Source organism: Vanacampus margaritifer, chromosome 5, assembly GCF_051991255.1.
Source record: "Vanacampus margaritifer isolate UIUO_Vmar chromosome 5, RoL_Vmar_1.0, whole genome shotgun sequence".
In the NCBI taxonomy this organism is placed as follows: Eukaryota; Metazoa; Chordata; class Actinopteri; order Syngnathiformes; family Syngnathidae; genus Vanacampus; species Vanacampus margaritifer.
In genome coordinates this window covers 30,982,375-31,003,989 of record NC_135436.1, presented here as the reverse complement: position 1 = coordinate 31,003,989, position 21,615 = coordinate 30,982,375, and the positions used below count along the sequence as shown (strand labels likewise).

Below are 21,615 nucleotides of genomic sequence, written 5' to 3'. Positions count from 1 at the left end.
GCCAGATCTCCGGAAATCTCGCGATCGATCCCAGCGGCTGCGGGAAAGAGGACTGCGAAACAAGGCGACATTTTCATTTTCGCATGCTTTGTCTGACCGCCAAGGGTTCGACTGCAGAGGGTCCGCACCACTGGTGGAGCTCAAGAACGCTTCGCCGTTTCGAAGCTCTCGGGAAGGTCTGGTCGGTGTCAAAGTCGACATCTTGGCCCTGCTGCTCGGCCTCGCCTGCTGGCTGTTAGCTTAGCTTTAGCACAACTGGTTGCGCTTAATTCAAACGACCAAGCAAAGTTGTCCCGAGGTTGGTCTTCATTTGCGCTTCTGCAGTCACGCGGCGCCTCCAAAGATGTCTGACAGCGACGACAGCGACTTCTCCGACAACCCGAGCGAGCGTAGCAGCGATGGCGAAGCCGAAGAGGTGGAAAACGAGGTAAACTCGTGCTAATGCTAATGCCAACCATTGACAACAACAACAACGAGGAAGACACTAGAGCACACCGGACTTGCCGTCATTTCGATGCATGTTTGAGTTTAAATTTTACTTGCACATCGGGCTGCACAAATACGTCGCAATTATTCGTCATGTCCTATTATTCGTCCTTAAAGGGAACACATCTGCTAGCAGTTATCCATGCAACATCAACTTTAAATAAATGGATGATCGTTTTACCCCAAAAGATAAATAACATAAAAAAAATCAATTCCATCCAATAATTTAAAATTGACTTGGACTAAAACGCAAATATGCTGCCTTGCTCTCAGCATTGCAGTGAGGGAATTATGTCACGGATCCTTTAAAAAGTTTTAAAAGATATTGAATCCATTAAATCCATCTTTCAAAAGTATTGTTCAACAAGATAAGTGAAATTAATGTGATTGTAAATGGTCTCAAATCTCGTTCAGAGAGGAATTTACTACAAATGAAATTGTCTGATTCATTTTAAAAATCGCTTTATCAACCTGTAACTGATTTGTACTCATGGTTAACAAAAAAATAAATATTATTCATAAAGTGTGGACGTGGCGGGGAATTTTAGATTCCAGCCAATTGGTAACGAAGGTGCTTCATTATTGATTGACTCCTGGCTTGTCAATCACACGTCTTGCGTATGTGCCCCGAGTACGTAGCTTGCGTTGGTCTCTACGTAACTTCTTCCTATCGTCGTTAGCTCCTCGCGTGTGTTTTCAAAGTTAGCCAACAATGAAGGACACAGGACCGGCGAGCCGTAAAAGAAAGCCCGTTTTTGAGGAGACAAGGACCGAAAGAGCGAAGGCAAACAAAAGTCATTTTGGGCCCGTCTAAAGCAGCAGAGAGGTATGAAGACGGATGCTTCGGTGGCGACGTTTCTGCCGGGCAGGTCACTTCAGTTGCCTTTCTGAGTAAGAACTATGCTTTATGAAGCTTGCTAATTACATGTGAAGTTGTGTAAATGACGCCAGCAGTCAATGAAGCTCAACTGTTTGTTTATTGACGCATGTGCACCGTTGAGAAAGCCGCAAACTTGCTGCAAAATCCACTCTCACACATTCTTAAAAATTGGTGAATACAGTTGAAGAAAATCGCAAATCGAAATCGCAACATTTGTCTGAAACGTCGCAATTCAATTTTCCTAAAATTGTTCATCAGTAATACAGATGAATTTGTTTCTTACGTTTTTATTCAAAAACACGTAGGACGAGTACCTTAAAAAATAAGTGCGCATTCAATGTCGATGCAACATTGAATACAAAAGATTCACAATTGGATCATTTTTCAAAGTCCTTGGCTCTAATGAATGGATCGTTTGCTGAGCATGTCACATGAGGTTGCGTGTTGGCATCCAGGAGGAGACGGGCAGCCCCGTGGGCAGCGACAAAGTGGCCGAGGAGGAGGGCGAGGACCTGGACGACGAGTACGATGAGGAAGAGGAAGAGGAAGACGATGATGAGCGTCCTCGGAAGAAGCCGCGTCACGGAGGCTTCATCCTGGACGAAGCCGGTACCAAATCTCCGATCAGATTTTTATTTTGTGCATTTTCTATCTTCAAGCGTCCCCTTGTTGTGACCTTTCAACTCTTCTTTCTTTTTGCAGATGTGGACGATGAGTACGAGGACGAAGAGGACCAATGGGAGGAAGGAGCTGAGGACATTCTTGAAAAAGGTGAGGACGTTACACACATGAATGCAAATCGGGCTCTAAAAATGCACCGGTACCTTCAAGATGGGCGATGTGGCAAAATAAATGATCTGGGTCGGGTTTTTTCTCTTCATTCTGTCCAATCTCGATTGTCGTCACGTTTTTCTAAATCCTGTTTTGACGACAACTGGTTTTATTTGGGGTACAAATCCAGAATGTGTGGATTTGATGTTATTTGTCTGTGAAATTGTTCTTGGCCAGCGTCTGTCAGGTACGAGGTGGGACCCTGTAGACCAGGGGTGCTCAAGTTGGGTCCTGGAGAGCCCCTATCCAGCCTGTTTGCCACGTTCCCCTCCTGCGGCACACCTGAATCGAATGATCAGCTCATCAGCGAGCTTTGCAGAAGCCTGATAACGATCCCGATCATCAATCAGGATCGTTAGTGGAGAGAAACATGGAAAGCAGGCTGGAAAGAAAGGGGCTCGCCAGGACCCAACTTGAGCACCCCTGCTGTAGACGTACGAAAAGTCAAAGCGGCGTTTTGTCTGATTCATCTTCTCTCTGTCCCGCTGGTCTTCCTCTCTGTCGTGCATGTCCTCTTCAGTTAACGGTAATTCTTCTGCCCTCCCTACTCGTGTGTAGCGTGCGTGCGCGTGCGCGTGCGTGCGCGCGTGCGTGCGCGCGCGCGTGAGAATGGACCGTCCATGATGATTCATGATTCATCGTGTATGTTGTAACACGTAGCAACGTTTCCTCACATGCCCGACAACTGCCGTGTCTTGATGGTTGCATGTCCGTCCATGCGTCATATTTGATCACGCCGACATTGGCCATTAATGTCTGTTCTGTTTTTCTCCCATCATGCTTTGTGTTGCCGCCCGCCCGCCCGCTGGTTGTTTTTGTCACTCCGTGGCGCGTCCCGTCTCCTTGTTGTGTTTTTGTGCCGCTTCATCTTGCCTCCTCGTCCTCCGCGGCCGTCCGTGGTCCTACGCAGAGGAGGCTGAAGGTAAGTGTCGGACCTCACGCCACACTTTGACGTCCTTGCGTCCACGTCAGTGTGATGACAACGGCCTGCTTTCAGTGTCCAACATCGACCACGTGGTCCTGGATGAAGACCACTCGGGTTCCAGGAGGCTGCAGAACCTTTGGAGGTGCGTCAAAGTGACTTCAGATTTCTTCATAATTCGACGCCAAGGTCCAGTCAACTTGGATTAATGGATGACGTCATTGATGTTTTTTGTACAGTGCAGTAAAAAAGAAAAGAAAATTGCCCTCTTCTCAAATTTCTTTTTTTCAAGCCCCAATTTTTCTTTACAGTAATATCTTTTTTGCAGTCCCACTGGTCCAAACACGGTGTTCTGATTCATATTGTGTTTGTGCGATATTAATGAAGCGGCAAAATCACGCTGTTTGTGGGTCAGCTGAGCCGTGATTGGTCCTGAGCAACCGTGATGTCATTTCCAAGTGGCAAAATAGCCGTCCTCTGAAAAAAAAAGTGTTTTTTGTTGTTGTTGTTTTTTTCTTTGCCGCTTAGTTCATGTTCCACAAACTCAATATGAATTTGTATGATTTTCAAAAAGTTGTCAACAACCAACACTCGCTTGAAAATCAATATATCCCAAGATGCAGTGCGTCATTGACTTGATTTATTGTGTGGTACAAATTCATGAGTTGTGGTGCACAAATATTTGAACTTGTTATTGCCGGCAGCCATTTTAGAGCATTTGGGCTGATTTTTCAAGACCTGCAGAATTTCGTGTTCTGCCAATAAGAGCGAGCAACTTTTTCCCTCACCAGGAAAAAAGTGCTTGTTAAGCAGTCAGCAGTGGAACGCGTGTTGGTTTCACCAAACAGTTTCTGACTGAAAAGCTTTTTATGAAAAGAAACACGCCAACCTTTTTTTGTTGTTGTTGCTTTTGTGACGCCTCAATCTGTAAAATGACCAAAACAAGGCACACGAAGAGCTTTTGATGGTCCAATAATGTGCGTGTTTGTCGTGCGCAGAGACTCTCGAGAGGAGGCGCTTGGCGAATACTACATGAGGAAGTACGCAAAGTCGTCCGGAGGCGAGCAGTGAGTATTTTTGCTTTCTTTCGCTTGAACCTTTTGCAGCTCGCAGCCTCGTTGTCACAAAAACTATGAAACGTTTTCACGCTTTTCTGCCATTCATCTTGTTTCTTATCAAGTGCGACTTTTGCTTGTTATAATTCAAGCCAGCAAAAACTTTTTCCAAGTTCAACATCTTCTGATGCTGCTGAAATGACTCCACTTTTTCCAATCAAAATCATTTTATCGATGAGTCCATCAGTTCATTGAATATTCGGGTAGAAAATTGTTCAGCATTCAAGTTTACTGCAAAACCAAAAAGCCCCCCCCCCCCCCCCCCCCGATTTCTGTTTATTCACTGATTATTGTTCTTTATTTGGTATTGTTTACCGACTAAACAACAATCTTTCTTTGACGGGTTTAATGAAGGCTTCAAATTCTCGCTCGCAATGTGAAAACTGTACAAAAATAATAATATTCACAGGAAAAAGTATGAAGAACAAAAAAAAACACATGGCTACACAATAGCAAATAAATTCACAGTGAAAACAAACAAAAAAGACCTTTTTGGCTGCTGCCACAAAAGAGGGAATTAAAGAGTTGCGTTCTGGAAGTTCTTTTTGTGTCCTTGATCAAATAAACCCAAATGGTCGGTAATGACGGCGAGCTCAAGCGAGCGCTTCCAGGCCCGTCTTGTTCTCTTGAGTCCTCGTGGTCGGATTTCGTTTCTCGTCTTGCGCCGAAGCGGCCGTCAAAAGTGGTTCCCAAAATCCACATTGCAGCATTTTCTTCTTCTGTGGTGTGCAGCTACTCAGGAGGGTCCGAGGAGCTGTCGGATGACATCACCCAGCAGCAGCTGCTTCCTGGCGTCAAGTATGTAAAACGCCCGCTTGCCAGCAGCCACGTCCGACTTTCCCTTTTCTCTTCTTTTAACTGTTTGTCAACATCAGGGATCCAAACCTGTGGACCGTCAAGTGCAAGGTGAGATGCGCGCACACGCACGCACACGCACACGCACGCTTGCTCATGCTGTCCTGTCTTCTCAGATTGGGGAGGAAAGGGCAACGGCCATCGCACTGATGAGGAAGTTCATCGCCTATCAGTTCACGGACACGGTAAGAAGCTCGTCCGAACGCTGGTCTCTGATTGGCCGCCCAGGCAGGAAGCGGCTGAGTGTCCATAGCCGGGTTGGGAATGGAAATTTTAGTGTATGAACGCCAAACCGAATTTGAACCTGCTGTGATTGACTGTGGCCCCTCCCCCTCCTCCCCCCTGCAGCCGCTCCAGATCAAGTCTGTGGTGGCCCCGGACCACGTGAAGGGTTACATCTACGTGGAGTCCTACAAGCAGACGCACGTGAAAGCCGCCATCGAGGGCATCGGAAACCTTCGCATCGGCTTTTGGAACCAGCAGATGGTTCCCATCAAGGAGATGACGGACGTCCTCAAGGTGGTCAAAGAGGTCACCAACCTGAAGCCCAAATCTTGGGTCAGGCTCAAGCGAGGCCTGTACAAAGACGACATCGCGCAGGTGACGTGTTGCTTTCAAACCGCGTCAAGTTAAACGATTACGCACGCTATGTAGCAAAACCTTTACGTTTCCTTGTGGTGCAACGTATCGAGCGATATGCTTTCGTTTGTGATCAACATCTGCTTCTTAATTCTGCGGCAAATAGTCGAGTACGTCAAACGACTCGAGTATCAAAAGTATCGCTGTTTACGTTGCACCGACAGTTGAGACGGTCGATCTCTTGATTTCACTTCAGCAAGCCAAGCGGCCGTCTGGGAAATCGTTTCAATCGAAATGCATTCGTCGCCGGGCAGCCTCTTCGTTCCCGTTCAATTGTTTGCGGTTGTGTTGCTTCTTGTGCAGGTGGACTACGTGGAGCCCAGCCAGAACACCATCTCGCTCAAAATGATCCCTCGCATCGAACTGGACCGCATCAAAGCCAAGATGAGCTTGGTAGGGCGCACGTGCGCGCGCACGGGCACAGGCGCACACACAAACGCGTGCTCAGCGGATCGTCTGCTTGCTTGTGTGTCGACAGAAAGACTGGTACGCCAAGAGGAAGAAGTTCAAGCGGCCGGTTCAGAGGCTCTTTGATGCAGAAAAAATCCGGTCCGAATGGCGAGCAGGTCCAACAAGTCGCACGTCCATCCCAGTACGTTTGAGTGACACGCGCACTTTTGATTGACAGGTCGCTGGGAGGGGAGGTCAGTCACGACGGCGACTTCATGATCTTCGAAGCCAATCGTTACAGCCGCAAAGGATTCCTGTTCAAGAGCTTCGCCATGTCGGCAGTGGTGAGCAGGACAAACATTCAAACCACTCATTGATGGATTTGACCCAACGTCTGGCGCCGCAAGTAATATTTTGTGAGGAGACGCCATCAAACATTGCTTGTAGTTGTTGTGAGAATCGACGGCACGTGTTGTTGAGATGATCCGTTTTCATTCAAATGATCCATTAAAAATCTGCGACGATCGATTGAAGGCAATCAATTGTCCCGCCGCGTTGAGGATCTCCGGCATCGTGCTCGCTTTGTTGTTGACGTGCGCGCTCGCCGGCAGATCACAGACGGCGTCAAGCCCACCCTGTCCGAGCTGGAGAAGTTCGAAGACCAGCCGGAAGGGATCGACATGGAGGTGGTCACCGAGTCAGGTTTGCGACGGGCCGCTTTGTGGCCAAGATGGCCGCCACGTGACACTTGGAGACACGCGGCTGCGTTGGTGTGTGTGCGTGTGCAGGCAAAGAGCGCGAACACAACCTGCAGGCGGGAGACAACGTGGAGGTGTGTGAGGGCGAGTTGATCAACCTGCAGGGGAAAATCCTCAGTGTGGACGGCAACAAGATCACCATCATGCCCAAGCATGAAGACCTCAAGGTGCGCACGCACACACAAAACGTTTCTTTTAACAACTGCTTCTCAAATTTCCATCCAAAGTTTCGGGGTCGACCTGCTCAACCGTTTACTACAACGCAGTCGCATTAAAAAAAAAAAATGCTGCCTTTGTTGTTTGGATTAATTTGTGTTCTTGTGAGGATTACATTTGTTTTCTTGAAGAAATATGGCTCTCAAAATGTCAACTTTTGAAATTCCACTTTATTTGGGGGTCTTTGCAAAATGTCGCTCCTGTAAAGGGGATCCCCCCAAATGTGAGAGCCCCGCCCATTGAGTCATCCTTGTGCGTAGGACCCCCTGGAGTTCCCAGCTCAAGAGTTAAAGAAATATTTCCGGATGGGCGACCACGTGAAAGTGATCGCCGGTCGATACGAGGGCGACACGGGCCTCATCGTACGCGTGGAGGAGAACTTTGTCATCCTCTTCTCAGACCTCACCATGCACGAGGTTGCCGCCGCGTGGCCGCTATCAGGATTTTTATTTTTATTTTTATTTTTATTTTTTCAAGCTGCTTGGTGATCATCTGCCTTCTTGCTTTCTTTTTTTCGTCATCCCGCAGCTGAAGGTGTTGCCCAGAGACCTGCAGCTCTGCTCAGAAACGGCGTCCGGCGTGGACGCGGGGGGGCAGCACGAGTGGGGGGAGCTGGTCCAGCTGGACCCGCAGACGGTGGGCGTGATCGTGCGGCTGGAAAGGGAAACCTTCCAGGTAACTGCAAGGCGGCGCCTCGCGATGACGTCTTAGCCCGAAGGTGACGTCTGTCGCAAGAGTTTGGGGCATTTCGATCGCCGTTGTTCACAAACTGACTAGACCAGCACGTCGTCGTCAGCCCTTACACACACACGCTTGCGGAAACAATTTCTAATTGAATTGATCTACATATACTACTTGATAAGGTCAAGTTTCTTTTGAAATTGGGTTTTTCTCAGCGTCAGCCCCGCGTGCTGCCGTTAGCTTGACTGCGACTATCTCAGCGAGTGTCCTCGTTGCAGCTCGAGTGTTAATCATCGTTTTTGTACGATTGTGCCCATTTTGTAATGGTGGAGGGTAATCATCGAAATCGTAATTGAATTTCGATGAATTGCACATCCCTAATTGGATATGTTTATTTGTATGTGTGAATTTTTTTTTGTTTATTTTGTTTGTTAAGCGAAGGTTGGCAAGAAGGAGTGATTTTTGCGGAGGCGTGACCGATGATGGTCCCATCTTTAGCCGACTGGTGACTTGGCTTGTGCGCCTCCTTCTGGCAGGTGTTGAACATGCACGGCAAAGTGCTGACGGTGCGCCACCAGGCGGTCAACCGGAAGAAGGACAACCGCTTTGCTGTGGCTTTGGACTCGGAGCAGAACAACATCCACGTCAAAGACATCGTGAAGGTCATCGACGGGCCGCACTCGGTAAGGATGCGAGGGACCCTGGCCCGGCTGGCCCGGCCGGCCCGGCCGGCCCGGCTGCTCCTTTCTTGTCATGTTGAAGTTGCCGCCGCTTGCAGGGCCGCGAAGGCGAGATCCGCCACCTTTTCCGAGGATTCGCCTTCCTGCACTGTAAGAAGCTGGTGGAGAACGGAGGAATGTTTGTCTGCAAGACTCGACATCTGGTTCTGGCCGGCGGCTCCAAAGTAAGGACGCGTCCGCTGGATGGGGAAGAAATCAAATCTTCTTTCAATAAATATGACTTTGATTGTGATATTTGTGTTGTGTCAGCCCAGAGACGTGACCAACTTCACGGTGGGCGGCTTCGCTCCCATGAGCCCCCGCATCAGCAGCCCCATGCATCACGGCGGCGGAGGCGGTAAGTGGCGCCCGGCGCCCGCTCCAAAGGCGGCGCTGCCGCGTTTGATGCCGGTGTCGCTGCCCGCCCTGCAGGTGCTCAGCAGCGGGGAGGAGGAGGAGGAGGAGGCGGAGGAGGCGGAGGAGGCGGCGGCATGGGGAGGGGCCGAGGGCGACGAGACAACGAGCTGATTGGTCAGACGGTTCGCATCTCGCAGGGTCCGTACAAAGGCAAGTCGTCGTCGAGCCACCGATTTTCAACAGCCGGGCGGTCTGTGATATTCATCGGATGCAAATACACTTCGAAAGAAAGCAGCCCAAGTAGTGTTAGTGTAAAGAACTTTTGAGGCTATTCCGGAACGCCGGCTTTCACACGACCAACTGAAAGTGACTTCGTTTTCAACAAAAGGGAATCAAACATTGAAACGTTTTCAAACAAACTATATCACAGATGGGCAACTTTTAAATGCGGAGGAAAATCAGGGCCACGATAAAGTTACAATTCATTTTTCATAATACATTTCTCAATGCATGTATGAAGGATTCACCATCCAAACCCTAACAACAAACTAACTATGATTAAAAAAAAAATACACGAAAATGAGCATTCAAGGGTGGCACGAAAATGCTAAACAGCAAACCAACATTTGCGCATTTTTTTCCACAAAGATCAACTCGCTCCAAATTGTCATATGATTGAGGTCATATGTTCGTCCTGCATATCATTCCAAATGTGCAAAAAATGATTAGGCTAAAGTAAACTAAAGTCGCGCGTGTGTGTATTCACATTTCGGTCCCCACAAATTTGCTGATTTATTATATTATTTTATTTTATTTTTTTCTATATATTTTGGGGGGGTAAATTGTTCTGATGTGTCCAGAATGAGCCCCCTCCTCCATTTTTCATGGAAAACTTATATTGAATGTTTATCAGTGTTGAAGAATATTTGGTATTTATTTGTTTTTGATTTGTGTGTGTGTGAAAATGAATCAAAGGGTCGTTGAGAATGTTGGCGTATGCCACCAGTTGCCCGTCCGTCCCTTGAGCATTATGCTTTTTTCTAACTCTTAAGTCCATTGGCACAGACTTTTTTAATGCATCTGATTGGCACAACTCAATCCAACAGCTGCCAACCGCTCCCGAATGCTCCCGAATGCTCCCGATTGCTCCCGATTGCTCCCGATTGCTCCCGAATGCTCCCGATTGCTCCCGATTGCTCCCGATTGCTCCCGATTGCTCCTTGTCCACTCTTTACATGAGTTAAACTTCCTGTGAGTTGAAGTTCCGCATGATAGCGTTTGTCTTTCAAGCTCTTGAATTTGCACCCGCCAGGTTACATCGGTGTTGTGAAGGACGCCACCGAGTCCACAGCCCGGGTGGAGCTTCACTCCACCTGTCAGACCATCTCCGTCGACAGACAGCGCTTGACCACCATGCAAGTCGTCGTCGTCGTCGTCGTCGTTTTCGGGCCCAGCACAACTTCGGTAACACGCGCGTCCGCACGCTTCTTCTTCTCCCCTCCAGGGGTGCGCAGAAACACAGCGGCATGACCTCCACCCACGGGCGCACGCCCATGTACGGCTCGGGCTCCCGGACGCCCATGTGCGGCTCGCAGACGCCGCTGCACGACGGTGAGAGGCCGTCGCTACCGCAAATATTATTTCCAACTTTTACTTTGGTACATCCTTTTTTAATTTGTGTGCGATAGATTGTAATTTAATTCATTTAAGGGCAATATTTATGTACTTTTTTTAAAACAGTCTTTTCCTATTTTTACAATGTAATTCTTATACATATTTAGAATTTTTTTAATTGAAACTTAAAAAAAAAAAATCAGTTTTTTCCTCCCCACTCGGGTTCTAGCTTTATCATTTTGGAATGTAGAGGTTCGATCCCATCAAATTGTATTTCAATTTTGTGAAGTAGCGACTTTGCTTGTAATATTTTGACCTTGTTGGCTTGAATGTCGACTCGCCGTTTTGTCGTGTTGTTGTCAAAACCATGACGGGCCTTGCACAATTATGAGCAATAATTATTTCCAATTTAACTCATTTATAGTAGCTTTTATTTAAGGCTTTAATATACTGTATATTACTTCTGGGCAGTTACTTTTTTTCTCTCCATCTTTTAAAATGTTCTCTTTGAAAAAAATCAAACAAACCGTAAAGCACTTAAGAGTTGCGCACGCCGTGTGACGCGTTGCGACGCAGATGAAGTCGAGTTCATTGCGTGGTTTGCGGGTCTTTTCTCTGGACCAGGAAGTCGCACGCCTCACAGTGGCTCGCAGACGCCACTGCACGATGGCAGCAGGACGCCTGGACAGAGCGGCGCCTGGGACCCCAACAACCCCAACACGCCGTCCAGGTGAAGTGCACGCACGCACGCACGCACGCACGCACGCACGCACGCACGCGATGTGCTTTCTACGTTGCCTCCAGGAAGAATTTCCCGATGACGTCATGCGTGAAAAGATTGAATCCATTTGAGCTTGAAGTGAAGGCGCATCGTGACGAGAGGCCGAGCAGCGCAAACGGAGCGCTCGGGGCCGATTGAACATACGTGCATGTGGACCCCCCAGGAACGACGAGGAGTACGACTTTGGCTTTGACGACGAGCCCTCGCCGTCGCCTCAGGGCTACGGCGGGACGCCCAACCCTCAAACGCCGGGTTACCCAGAAGTCCCGTCGCCGCAGGTCAACAATCAGTACAACCCGCAGACGCCGGGCACGCCCGCCATGTGAGTATCTGCGCGCACCATCGGACGCCATCGCTTTGTTTTGTTCTTGTGGTGCCGGCTGCCATCCTCAAATGGACCACACGGACACATTTACACACAACCAAATTGTTATAATATCACCGTGCATACTTGTGGCGTTCGCACAAGCATAAGTTTATTATTATAAATCTTCAATCTTTTTTACAAATGTCGCATCTGCGGGTGTTTTTACCTTCAACGCTGGAGCGCAGTTGCAAAAAGCTCGGGTCGGCCGTTTGCGTTACAAAGCCGTCGAAATGTTCAACATCCTCGTTGTCTACGAACATATTTCTTAATATGATGTCGCTGTCGACGGGTCGCACCGATTCAAAGTCCTCCCGCGCCGTCGTCAATCGCGGCATTTATTTGTTTTTACTTTTCTGATGAATGTCATTGACTAAGAGACCAAGAATTGGTCAAAACAAAAGAACTTCTCCGCTTTGCCGGCTTTAAAGGAAGAAGGGCGGCGGAGCGCTGCCGGCTTTTAACGGTGCAAACGCATTTGCACGCTCTCGGCCTTAATGGCTTAAATGCCGTGTTTGATGATGTTCATCAGCGTCACTGCTGATGTCAAACGTTCCGGGTGTCACCTTGTGTCCGCGCAGGTACAACACGGAGCAGTATTCGCCCTACACGGCGCCCTCGCCGCAAGGCTCCTACCAGCCCAGTCCGAGTCCTCAGAGCTACCACCAGGTGGCGCCTTCGCCTGTAGGCTACCAGAACACGCACTCGCCGGCCAGCTACCACCCGACCCCGTCACCCATGGCCTACCAGGTAACCTCTTTGTCCCGACTCAACATGTCACATGACTTGCTCTGAGCTAAGTGGCCAATTTTAGAACTCGGGACAAAAAAAACCAAAACATAAATTCCCACCCGGTTACGACTTGAGAGACTTCCTTCTTCTGACTTGCGCACGCGTGACTTTCTGCCATACCATCGTCAAAGTGACGTTGCGAGCGTGTGACCCGCAGGCCAGCCCGAGTCCAAGTCCGGTGGGCTACAGCCCCATGACGCCCGGAGCGCCCTCTCCTGGTGGCTACAACCCGCACACGCCGGGCTCCAACATCGAGCAGGGCGGCAGCGACTGGGTGACCACCGACATCCTGGTGCGGGTCAAGGACTCCTTCATGGACCTGATGGGACAGACGGGAGTCATCCGCAGCGTCACGGTGAGAAACGGCCGCTTCTTCCTTCCGTTGCCACGACGACCGTGCCAATGAAGTGGGGGGGGGGGGGCATGTAGGTGAGAAAAACCGTTCGCAATCATCATCAGGTGCGGTTTTTCTTTGTATAATAACATTCACAATCGTCCTTCACCTGCATTTGATCAACGTAAAAGAACATGATTCATTTCTGTCATTTTCTCTTCTAACTGACCAATGGATGAAAAGTAAAAATGTGCTTGAGCCTCAAGTCAAGTTGGATTAAAACGTTGCTGACATGCACGTTGAAAAATGGCTGAGGAAAAGCGTCATGTTTGTTTGAGGGCAACTTGTCGGAAAGCTGGCAGATGCCGTCGTCGTCATCGTCTTCCGTTTGGCACAAAAGGAGTGTCGGCATCCCCATCGCCGCTCGTGACCCGACTTGTGACACGCTTGCCTGGTTGTGCTTTTGCAGGGCGGCATGTGCTCGGTGTTCATGAAGGAGTCGGACAAAGTTGTGAGCGTCAGCGGCGACCACCTGGAGCCCGTCACGCCCACCAAGAACGACAAGGTAAGCCGGCTCCGACTCTTCCGTGCCGCAGCAGCAGACGAAGGACAAATACGGGACGTAGTCCTTCCAAAACGTCACCAGCAACTTCTCGTGAGAAAATGCAACTGGCAATGGTTTCCCATGGCAGCAATCGGTGGTCAACGTGCGAGACTCGCACGAGTCCTTTGCAAACTTTCGACACCATAACGACAAGATTGAAATTTTTTTTTGTTGTAAACTAGCAATATATCTCAGTTGCAGCTTCAATCCCGCGTTCTAATATCGTAGCAGAGTCGGAGGATGACATCAAAAAATGAGTCTTGCTACTTTATGAACTTTTGTCACTTTAGCCATCAAAAGCTCTGATGCGTGTCAGATAATAAAAAGTTGGTCACCCACACAGTCTTTTATATCTATTTAATATTAATGATTTAATGGTTTACTTTGCATTGACAGTTTAACTCTTTGACCGCCAGACGTTTTCCGAAACGGGACGTCGCCAGTGCCAGCCGATTTAAGCATTTTGACTGATCTTGGAAGGTCCACAGAAAATGTTTTTTGGACTATGGAAACACACATACTAGCAAATGAAAGATTGAACTCTCATCTTTCATCAGAAAAAAGTCTGTTTCTACCTTATTCCGTTCTTCAGTAATCAACACTAGAAAATGGTTACTTTCACCGAAATGCTCTGTTTTGAAACAAAAAACGGAGAAAAAGAGCTTTTTGTGAAACGATGTTATTTCATGCACTCTAGTGAATTGTACACTTCTTTTTGTCCATGAATGATGCCACAAACACCTAAATAGTGCTTTACTTCTGTAAAACGCTTTCACCAACAATGAAAAAGTGTTTTTTGATTGCAAAATACGTTTATTTCCATTCAACAGTGTAACAATTTGACAAAACAATTTCGCAAACTATTTACAAATGTGTGCAACTGTGGTACTACTTACAATTATGTGGATGTTTCAAATACAGTTTTTCTTTTTGTAACACTTCCCTGCGTGCAAGGAGACGCAGCAGGATTTGCACAACAGATACGTTTCACTGCGATTGTCCGTTTCGCGTGCAGACGTTACACTTTCTTGACGGCCTTTTTTTCCGGGGAATAAAAAGCAAGTAGCAGACTGTACACACTCCTCCGATGAATATGCATTGGACTCGGGGCACTCTTTGTCGTCCGATTGAACGTCCGCCTGTGCAGAAGTGCTCTGTTGTGCTCCGCGTTTTCCGGTGTTAGCATCGCTAGCCGGTGAACCTTTATGACGTCGTCATAGCCGCCGCGTCAACGCTTCCAACTTCGGCGTTAACCTCGGAGTCACCATCATCATCATTGATGATGATCATCGTCGTCATCAATGTGCTCTTTAGCGTTGGTCGATGCCTTTCGTCTTTGAAAAAAATTCCCAAGTGTGAGCTGCTTGCAACCGGTCGCCATTGTTCTCTTCCCTTCCCCAGCCATTGTCCCCTCTAGCCCCGCCTCACGTCTTCTACTGACGCCTCCCCAATCTTGTCAAAAGAGAGTCATTGCTGCCATCTAGGGGCCAAAAATAGTCATTAGGCTAACTAGATCTGGCTGAAACTTTCACCACAGCTGGCAAAGGCCACCCGTTTAAAAAAATAAATAAAATTGGATGACGTCTTTTAACGTCATTGGCGGCCCTCCGTAGGTTTTTACTTGACGTCTTTTAACGTCCATGGCAGTCAAAGAGTTAACAGTGCACGTCACACACACCCTTTTTTCCCCCCAATAAACTCAGGAGGACCCAAACATTTTAGTGCTACTGACTATTTTCATGTGAAAACATTTACAGGGTCCAAATAAAGACCAAAGATTGAAATTATCACTCACCACAGCTGCACTTCAACAAGTTACGTCTGTTTGTTTACCGTTTAGCTTCGCCATATTAGCGCTCGGCCGCGCCGCTTTTGTTTACGTTGCCGTCGGCGCCCGCCAGACCAAACCACAATCTTTCATCCTGGCGGCGCCGTCTCGTCCACGACGTCGCAAGTGCTGTCAAAGTCGCTGCAATTTTTGCCACCTCGATGAAGTCCACGTCTTTATCGTGTCCAGGTAAAAGTGCACCTGGCACTGGCGTTTGGACCAGGCGACCGCGGGAGGTCGACGGCGGCTCTCATTCAAAGCTTCACTCTAATTGATGAGAAAAGTTGTTTTCTACTCGCGCTTTGCCTGAGAAGACTTGAGAAGCGCGTGTGAGCGTTTTTGCCACCTTTTGGCTGCAGGTGAAGGTGATCCTGGGCGAGCACCGCGAGGCCACGGGAACCCTGCTGAGCATCGACGGGGACGACGGCATCGTGCGCAAAGTCCTCGACAACCAGCTGATGATCCTCAACTTGAGGTTCCTGGGATGTCTTGGACATTGAGGACCCCCCCCCCCCCCCCAAAAAAAAAAACAACAAAAAACAAAAAAAAACTTCACACAATTTCGGGTTTGGGTGTCACATCATAATTTTACTACAATTGCTTGTTTTTGTTTTCTCGTTTCTTGTTAGTCGATTGGCTGAATTGTTCCCAGCGCCTTCACATTTGAGTTGCTTTGTGCGCACGCACACAAACGGATAGACGACGTCAATAAAATATGAAACAGGCCACATCACATTGTATCCAAATCTTTTTTTGTTTAGTTTATTAAGCTTGCGTCACGTCACGTCATTCCTCCAAAGTAAGTAAGCAAGCAAGCGTGAATGTTCAATTAGCAGCTTGTGGTCGTCTTCCCGCCACGATGACGTCACCCGCAGGGCTGCAGCGGGCGCCGGTGGTCGATGGGCAAGAAGTAGAAGGTGCCCTGGGCCGGGCAGGGGTGACCTTGAGAGTGGCCGGGCTCCCAGGCGAGGGCGTCGCCGTGGCGATGGCAGCCGACGGTCAGGTTGCGAGACAGATTGATCTTCACCTGAAACCAAACCTCGCGCTCCTGAAACAAAGATGGCCACCGTCACCATTTGGTACAAAACCAGACCATTGGGAAAAAGTTCTTTCACATTCTCAAAGTATCCTTCATTCACGTACTTGAATTACAAGAAGAAGAAAAAAAGGCTTTCAAATATTTCAGCGTCTATAAGAATAAAATTCCCATAACTGCTTCATCAGTGGATTCCTTTTAAAATAAATAACGACTGACTGAGTGACAAATTTTGCCTTTGGTGGAGATCAAAAGTGTGCAAATGTTCAAGGACTTCATTGCTAGTCGGATGATGCATGATGTCGTGTAAAAAAAAAAAAAAAGTTACCAGAATGACAAGAAGAGGAACTGACCTTGGCGTCGTTGACGCACTGAATCTCACAATTGTCACCAACAAGAGGAACGAGCACATTTTGCACCTCAGACAGCTGCACACACACACACGTTGGGTTTACATTTCTAGTGGGGACATCTCATAATTCATTTCCTAGAGCCTTCTCCTAACCAAAACCCAATTCAAACCTAAAGTTTTGACCCTCAAAAAGAGGTTTGGACTCATGGGGGCCACCAACATGTCCCCACAATGAGAGTAAAAATGTACTCTGAGTGAGTGTGATATAAACACACACACAAACAGGTTTGACGTCATCAAGTTGTTACCTTGTAAGGTCGATCACAAGATGGCTTGATCCCGGCGTCTTCCAGGGCTCTGGAGTCACACGCACACACAGTTTGATCAAACATATTGTTGTCATGGTAACACATATGACGCATGTGTGCGTGTGTTCACTTGTGCAGGTCGAAGCGTTGTCTGAGTTTGAGGCACGTCTGGAAATATCTGAGCGGAGAGTTCAGGCCTTCCGCACACGCCGCGCACGCGCCGTGTTTCTCCCATTCGTCTCTCCTGGCACGCACACGCACACACGTAAGAAAAATTTGCAAACGTCGAAAAGCACGTTTACAAGCGTATTTAATGACGTCATTGATCCAATATGAGCCCAATATGTTTCAGTGGCAGTAAAACTAAATACATAAAAAGTTTCTGTGGCAGTGCTAAGGAATCTCCAAATTGCAGGCCAAAAGCATCGTAAAGGACAACAGATTTATTTGCCAAATATTCAACAATATCAGAACTCTTATTTTGTAACTTCCTGTTGGGGGGCGTTTTATCGTGAAAGAATGCGGAAAGGGATAATGGCGTATTAGACGGCGACTTTACTACAAACTATATCGAGACGTTTGCAGAGGTTAAAAAACAAAAGGCAAGATTCACAGACGACAAATTCCACAGTTAAAACTGTCAACAAGTTAAAAGAAATGTGCTTGACTTGTGTTTTATGTTTGCGATGACGTTTGAGCTTATTAATTGCACTTTATTGATATGGCGGTAACGTGAACATGGATGAGTGACAGACTAGCGATGTTTTATTTTCTAGCTTTTACGGCAGTGGTGTCCAAACTCGGTCCTCGGGGGCCGGTAGTCCCGCAGGTTTTGGATATTTCTCTCCTCCAACACAGCTGAAGCTCATCAGCAAGCTCTGCATAAGCATGATAACGACCTTGTTGATTGGAACAGGTGCGTTGGAGCAGGGAAACCTCAAAAACCTGCAGTACTACCGGCCCTCGAGGACCGAGTTTGGACACCACTGTTTTACGGTGTACGATGTTTGTTTACGTACGAGCCAAAGCAAAGGGAATTAAAAGTCTTCTTCAAGCCACCAGCAAAGCTTTCACTATTTCAAGCGACGCTTTTTGCCTCCATTAAAAGTGACGCGTTTGTTTCTACTTCCTGTTGGCAGTCAGACGGCCTCTCACCAGAAATGGAAGCTGGATCGGCTTTTCAACAAAGACGGCCACGAATCTTCCAGCGCGTCCTGCAGCTCCTGAAGAAGCCGACACGCGCGTCAATCATCTCCAGTCTTGCCCTCCAACATTTTGCGCTGCTGCTCACCTGCACGTCGGAGAAGAACATGGGCCAGCACCTGCAGCATTCCTGCACCTTCTGTGGCCTGCAATGGCAAATGATGCAAGGTTAGCGGAGCGCTAACCTTGTTCATGACGTTTAGCATGCGGCTGGTTTCGTCCCATTTAAAACCGGCTTCCCGGCAGCCAAGCGGGTTTGAGCATTTCGCCGTTTCCCGGCAGATGCAGCACGCGCGTCAGCAATCCAAACGACTCATGAAACGATTCCGCGGTCGTCTTTGCACGTTCAAGGCAACATGCAATCGCTCCAACATCGTCACAAATTCAGCCATAGTTCCAAAATCGCACACAAAATCCTTTTTACTGTCTGCATGTGATGCAAAATGGCTGCCACATCCTGGCACCTGAGACCGCAGAACCCTCTGGTGTATTGCAACAACACCATTATCACGCTTTTTTTTTTTTAAGAAAGAAAGAGATCGTTTTCATGGAATCCGTCCAAACATGCATTTAGCCTCTTCGGAAAAAATATCTTGCTTGCATAAAAATAAAAAAAAGGTTATTACGTGATGTGATTTAGTGTGCTTGTGATTGGAATTGAGTGAGCTTGTGGTCGCTTACCACAGGCCGTGGATCGTCCACGTGTTGACGTGCTCGGGAATATTGCAGAGAGACGCGTTGTCTAAAGACTGAACGAGAAGGAAGAAAACAAACGAGGACACAAGGTCAGAAAGACAAAAAACCTCGCCTTCCTTCCTTCACTTCCTGTCTTTTCCTTCCTTCCTTCACCACATCCTCCCTGTCACAACTTCCTGCTTCTTTTCCTTTTTTTATGTCAACGCTGGCCCGCCTTCACGACCGTCACACAAGAAGAATCTTCAAACGATGTGGTGAAGGAAAGTAGCACATAGATGGATGATGATGAGGATGTTGAAGGTCACCTGGCAGAAGCCCGCGGGCCACTGCAGCGTGAAGACGACACACGTCCACTTGCAAAAGGTGGCGTTGCGGTCCTCGGCGGCGGCGGTGGGGTCGCGCAGCAGAGCCGCAGTGCTCGCGCAGGCCAGCAGGGGCAGCAGCCAGCGCAACATCTTCACTCCCTTCCACTCCACATACAAGCAAAAGAGGCACGCACGTGCCTTGAGATACGAGTGCAGCACGCCACTTTAACGGTTCCTTTTTGCCAATTTGCCAACGCGGGCCTACTTGCGTGGCGCTCGTCCAAAACATGAAGATGAAGGAAGTCATTTGGTCGTTCCAACTTACCAGAAACGTTCGTTCGCTCGCTCGCTCGCTCGTGCTGCACTTTCACGTCGTCTGACTTTGCTAGAAGAAAAAAAAAAAAGAGAAGTGAAGCTTTTGCCTGTGAAAACAAAACCTTTGACATCTTGTTCCTTGTTCTAAACCTGCCCTCTGCGGTCTGCATCACCAGCAGTTATGAAAAGTCGACACACCCCTGTTCAAATGGCTTTGTTAAAAACGACCAAACCAAAAGGAATCATTTCTCAACTTTTTCTGCCAATAAGCTGACAACTCAATTGAACGTTGTTGTAATATTTCAGAGTGGACCTAAAAATGACCACGCGAGATCATGTGGTTGCACAAGTGTGCACACCCTCTTATACTGGAGTTGTTGCGTATTGACAATTTGAACTTCTTCTTTTTTTCTGCCAAAAGAGATTAAAAAAAAGACGACACCGAGAGTGCCAGCCGATTTTGAGCATTTTTACTCATCGTTCAAGGCAAACAAAATATTGTGTGCTAGGAATATGGAAACATATGAAAGATTGGATTCCATTCTCTCATTAGAAAAAAGTATGATTCCTTTCTTTAGTAATCAACATTTGAAAAGAAGTCATTTGAGTGACACCGAGCTATAATTAAACAAATAAGTTATCATTTTTTTGTTGACACTAATATTCTTTGTTTAGTGACGCTCTGTAAATTAGAAACGCATTGATCACATGATCCACGTCACCCAATGAGAAGAGATACAATGCTGCCATCTGCTGGCCATAGTTAGTGACCCCCCCCCCCCCCCCCCCCATGAAACAAGAAGTTGCGCTGCCCATTGGGGGGGGGGGGACGTAGTTGACGTCAATTAACTTAGCCAGTCTACTTTTCTTTCTTTACTTGGGGTGAAACCATTTGAGTGGGACATCGTTTTTGCGTGAAAAGACGCGCGTTCATCAAATGGAACCAAATCCAAACGTATGTCCAATCGTCTTTTCTCTATTTAGGAAGCTGATGCCACATTTGCACTTCCTTCATGTTGCTATAGAAATTCTTGCAAAAGCCTTAAAAGCAGCTCGACTTGATGAGATTTTTTTTCTTTCATCATCGCGTGATTGACTGGTCATCAAATGACAAACTACCACAAGCTTGCTTCCGAAATTTGGTTTTAGGAATTCAATGCTGCTAATGCTAGCGTGGAAAAGTACGTGGCTTGTTTCAATATAAAAAAGGACAACCACGTTATGTTTTTGTCACCAAATAAAAAAGGAAGGACAAACAAAGGCTGCGTGTGAAGAGTAACGGCGGCCACTAGAGGGCGCCACACACACATCAACGTCGCACCCATAAACTGACTGGTTGTCACTCGCGATTGAGAGCATGTCACAAAAGTCAGCACCCCCCTCACATTGTGCATGTGTTAAATTTGGCATTAAAATTACATTAACCAATATTGATGAATAGATTTGCCCCAAAAATATCTAACTATATATATATATATATATATATTTTTTTTTTTATGGAGGGAGGGGGATTAATCAAGGGTCCACGCAGATAAATAATCCAATCAATCAATAGCGGTGAGCGTATAGACAAACAACAGAATTGTCACCAGTAAACGTCAGGACACTTTGAGATGAACGACCGACTGGTCGCAGTCCATGTAAGGGCAAATCGAGAAACAATGGCTCGTTGGCAAGGAAATGGCCTGACGCGTGGAAATGCTTGGAATGCACCACTGACAGGCGCGACCAGTCAGGCCGCGTGTCAAACAAGAAGTGAAACGGCGACGAGGGGGAACATTCCGGCTAGCGAGCGGAGCGCGACCAAGCAACACAAGCGCTAACTTGTTCGCTGGTTGCCGTCACCACGCCCCTTCCAGGAACGCGCCCAAAATGAAAGTGGCACAAAAAACACATTGGTCAAACAAATGCTACATGCTAATGCTAACACATAAGGCTGGTGTTTGTTGTTTGTTGGTGAAGCGTCCAAAGTTGAACGCAACGTAGCTCCGTTTGTCATGCTAATGCTACATGTAACGCTAACAACACAAGTAACATAATATAGATAATAAGTACTTTAAGTAACTTCAAGGTTAGGGTTTCAAATCATAACATTCCCATTTGGAACATTTTTTTTTAGCTGATTTCACTTGCAATTTTTGACTTTTTTTTTGCGTTGCATGTGATCAGTTGCTGTACCTAATCAAGTGACCTATCAGGCATGTCCTGAGCGCAGGAAATGGAAGGAAAGAGGT

The 21,615-nt window shown here is 47.5% G+C and overlaps 2 protein-coding genes across 4 annotated transcripts; one reads left to right on the top strand and one right to left on the bottom strand.

Annotated features, from left to right (window-relative positions):
• The first annotated feature begins 17 nt into the window (after nt 1-17).
• On the top strand, nt 18-15,899 carry supt5h (SPT5 homolog, DSIF elongation factor subunit). The gene is made up of 29 exons (XM_077565177.1): nt 18-427; nt 1,822-1,975; nt 2,069-2,145; nt 3,110-3,119; nt 3,195-3,264; nt 4,118-4,186; nt 4,967-5,032; nt 5,110-5,140; nt 5,206-5,274; nt 5,438-5,689; nt 6,032-6,121; nt 6,207-6,277; nt 6,357-6,462; nt 6,730-6,820; nt 6,907-7,043; nt 7,353-7,508; nt 7,621-7,767; nt 8,310-8,456; nt 8,552-8,677; nt 8,763-8,850; nt 8,925-9,059; nt 10,162-10,264; nt 10,354-10,460; nt 11,088-11,193; nt 11,408-11,566; nt 12,190-12,358; nt 12,558-12,755; nt 13,204-13,299; nt 15,526-15,899. The coding sequence occupies exons 1-29, from the start codon at nt 344-346 to the stop codon at nt 15,664-15,666; spliced, it is 3,255 nt and encodes a 1,084-aa protein (XP_077421303.1). The 5' UTR covers nt 18-343; the 3' UTR covers nt 15,667-15,899.
• Nucleotides 15,900-15,901: 2 nt separating this feature from the next.
• rnaset2l (ribonuclease T2, like) lies at nt 15,902-19,498 on the bottom strand. 3 transcript variants are annotated; one of them, XM_077565165.1, is made up of 9 exons: nt 19,392-19,485; nt 19,067-19,231; nt 18,747-18,814; nt 18,154-18,211; nt 18,018-18,085; nt 16,993-17,106; nt 16,863-16,911; nt 16,556-16,630; nt 15,902-16,214 (listed from the first exon to the last, which is right to left on the bottom strand). In XM_077565165.1, the coding sequence occupies exons 2-9, from the start codon at nt 19,214-19,216 to the stop codon at nt 16,032-16,034; spliced, it is 765 nt and encodes a 254-aa protein (XP_077421291.1). In that variant the 5' UTR covers nt 19,217-19,231; nt 19,392-19,485; the 3' UTR covers nt 15,902-16,031. The 3 variants fall into 3 exon arrangements, with proteins under 3 accessions (XP_077421291.1, XP_077421292.1, XP_077421290.1); XM_077565166.1 differs by having other exon boundaries at nt 19,067-19,264; nt 19,392-19,481; XM_077565164.1 differs by having other exon boundaries at nt 19,067-19,498.
• Nucleotides 19,499-21,615: the final 2,117 nt, after the last annotated feature.

Bases quoted from the DNA above. Each gene is read 5' to 3' on its own strand.
- rnaset2l (XM_077565164.1), bottom strand. From the start codon at position 19,216: ATGTTGCGCTGGCTGCTGCCCCTGCTGGCCTGCGCGAGCACTGCGGCT. The intron at 18,815-19,066 runs GTGACCTTCAAC...CTTCTCGTTCAG, and splicing joins GGCCCGCGGGCTTCTGCCAG to TCTTTAGACAACGCGTCTCT. The intron at 16,215-16,555 runs GTCAGTTCCTCT...TCTTTGTTTCAG, and splicing joins AGTGCGTCAACGACGCCAAG to GAGCGCGAGGTTTGGTTTCA.
- supt5h (XM_077565177.1), top strand. From the start codon at position 344: ATGTCTGACAGCGACGACAGCGACTTCTCCGACAACCCGAGCGAGCGT. The intron at 428-1,821 runs GTAAACTCGTGC...GTTGGCATCCAG, and splicing joins CCGAAGAGGTGGAAAACGAG to GAGGAGACGGGCAGCCCCGT. The intron at 12,756-13,203 runs GTGAGAAACGGC...GTGCTTTTGCAG, and splicing joins GAGTCATCCGCAGCGTCACG to GGCGGCATGTGCTCGGTGTT.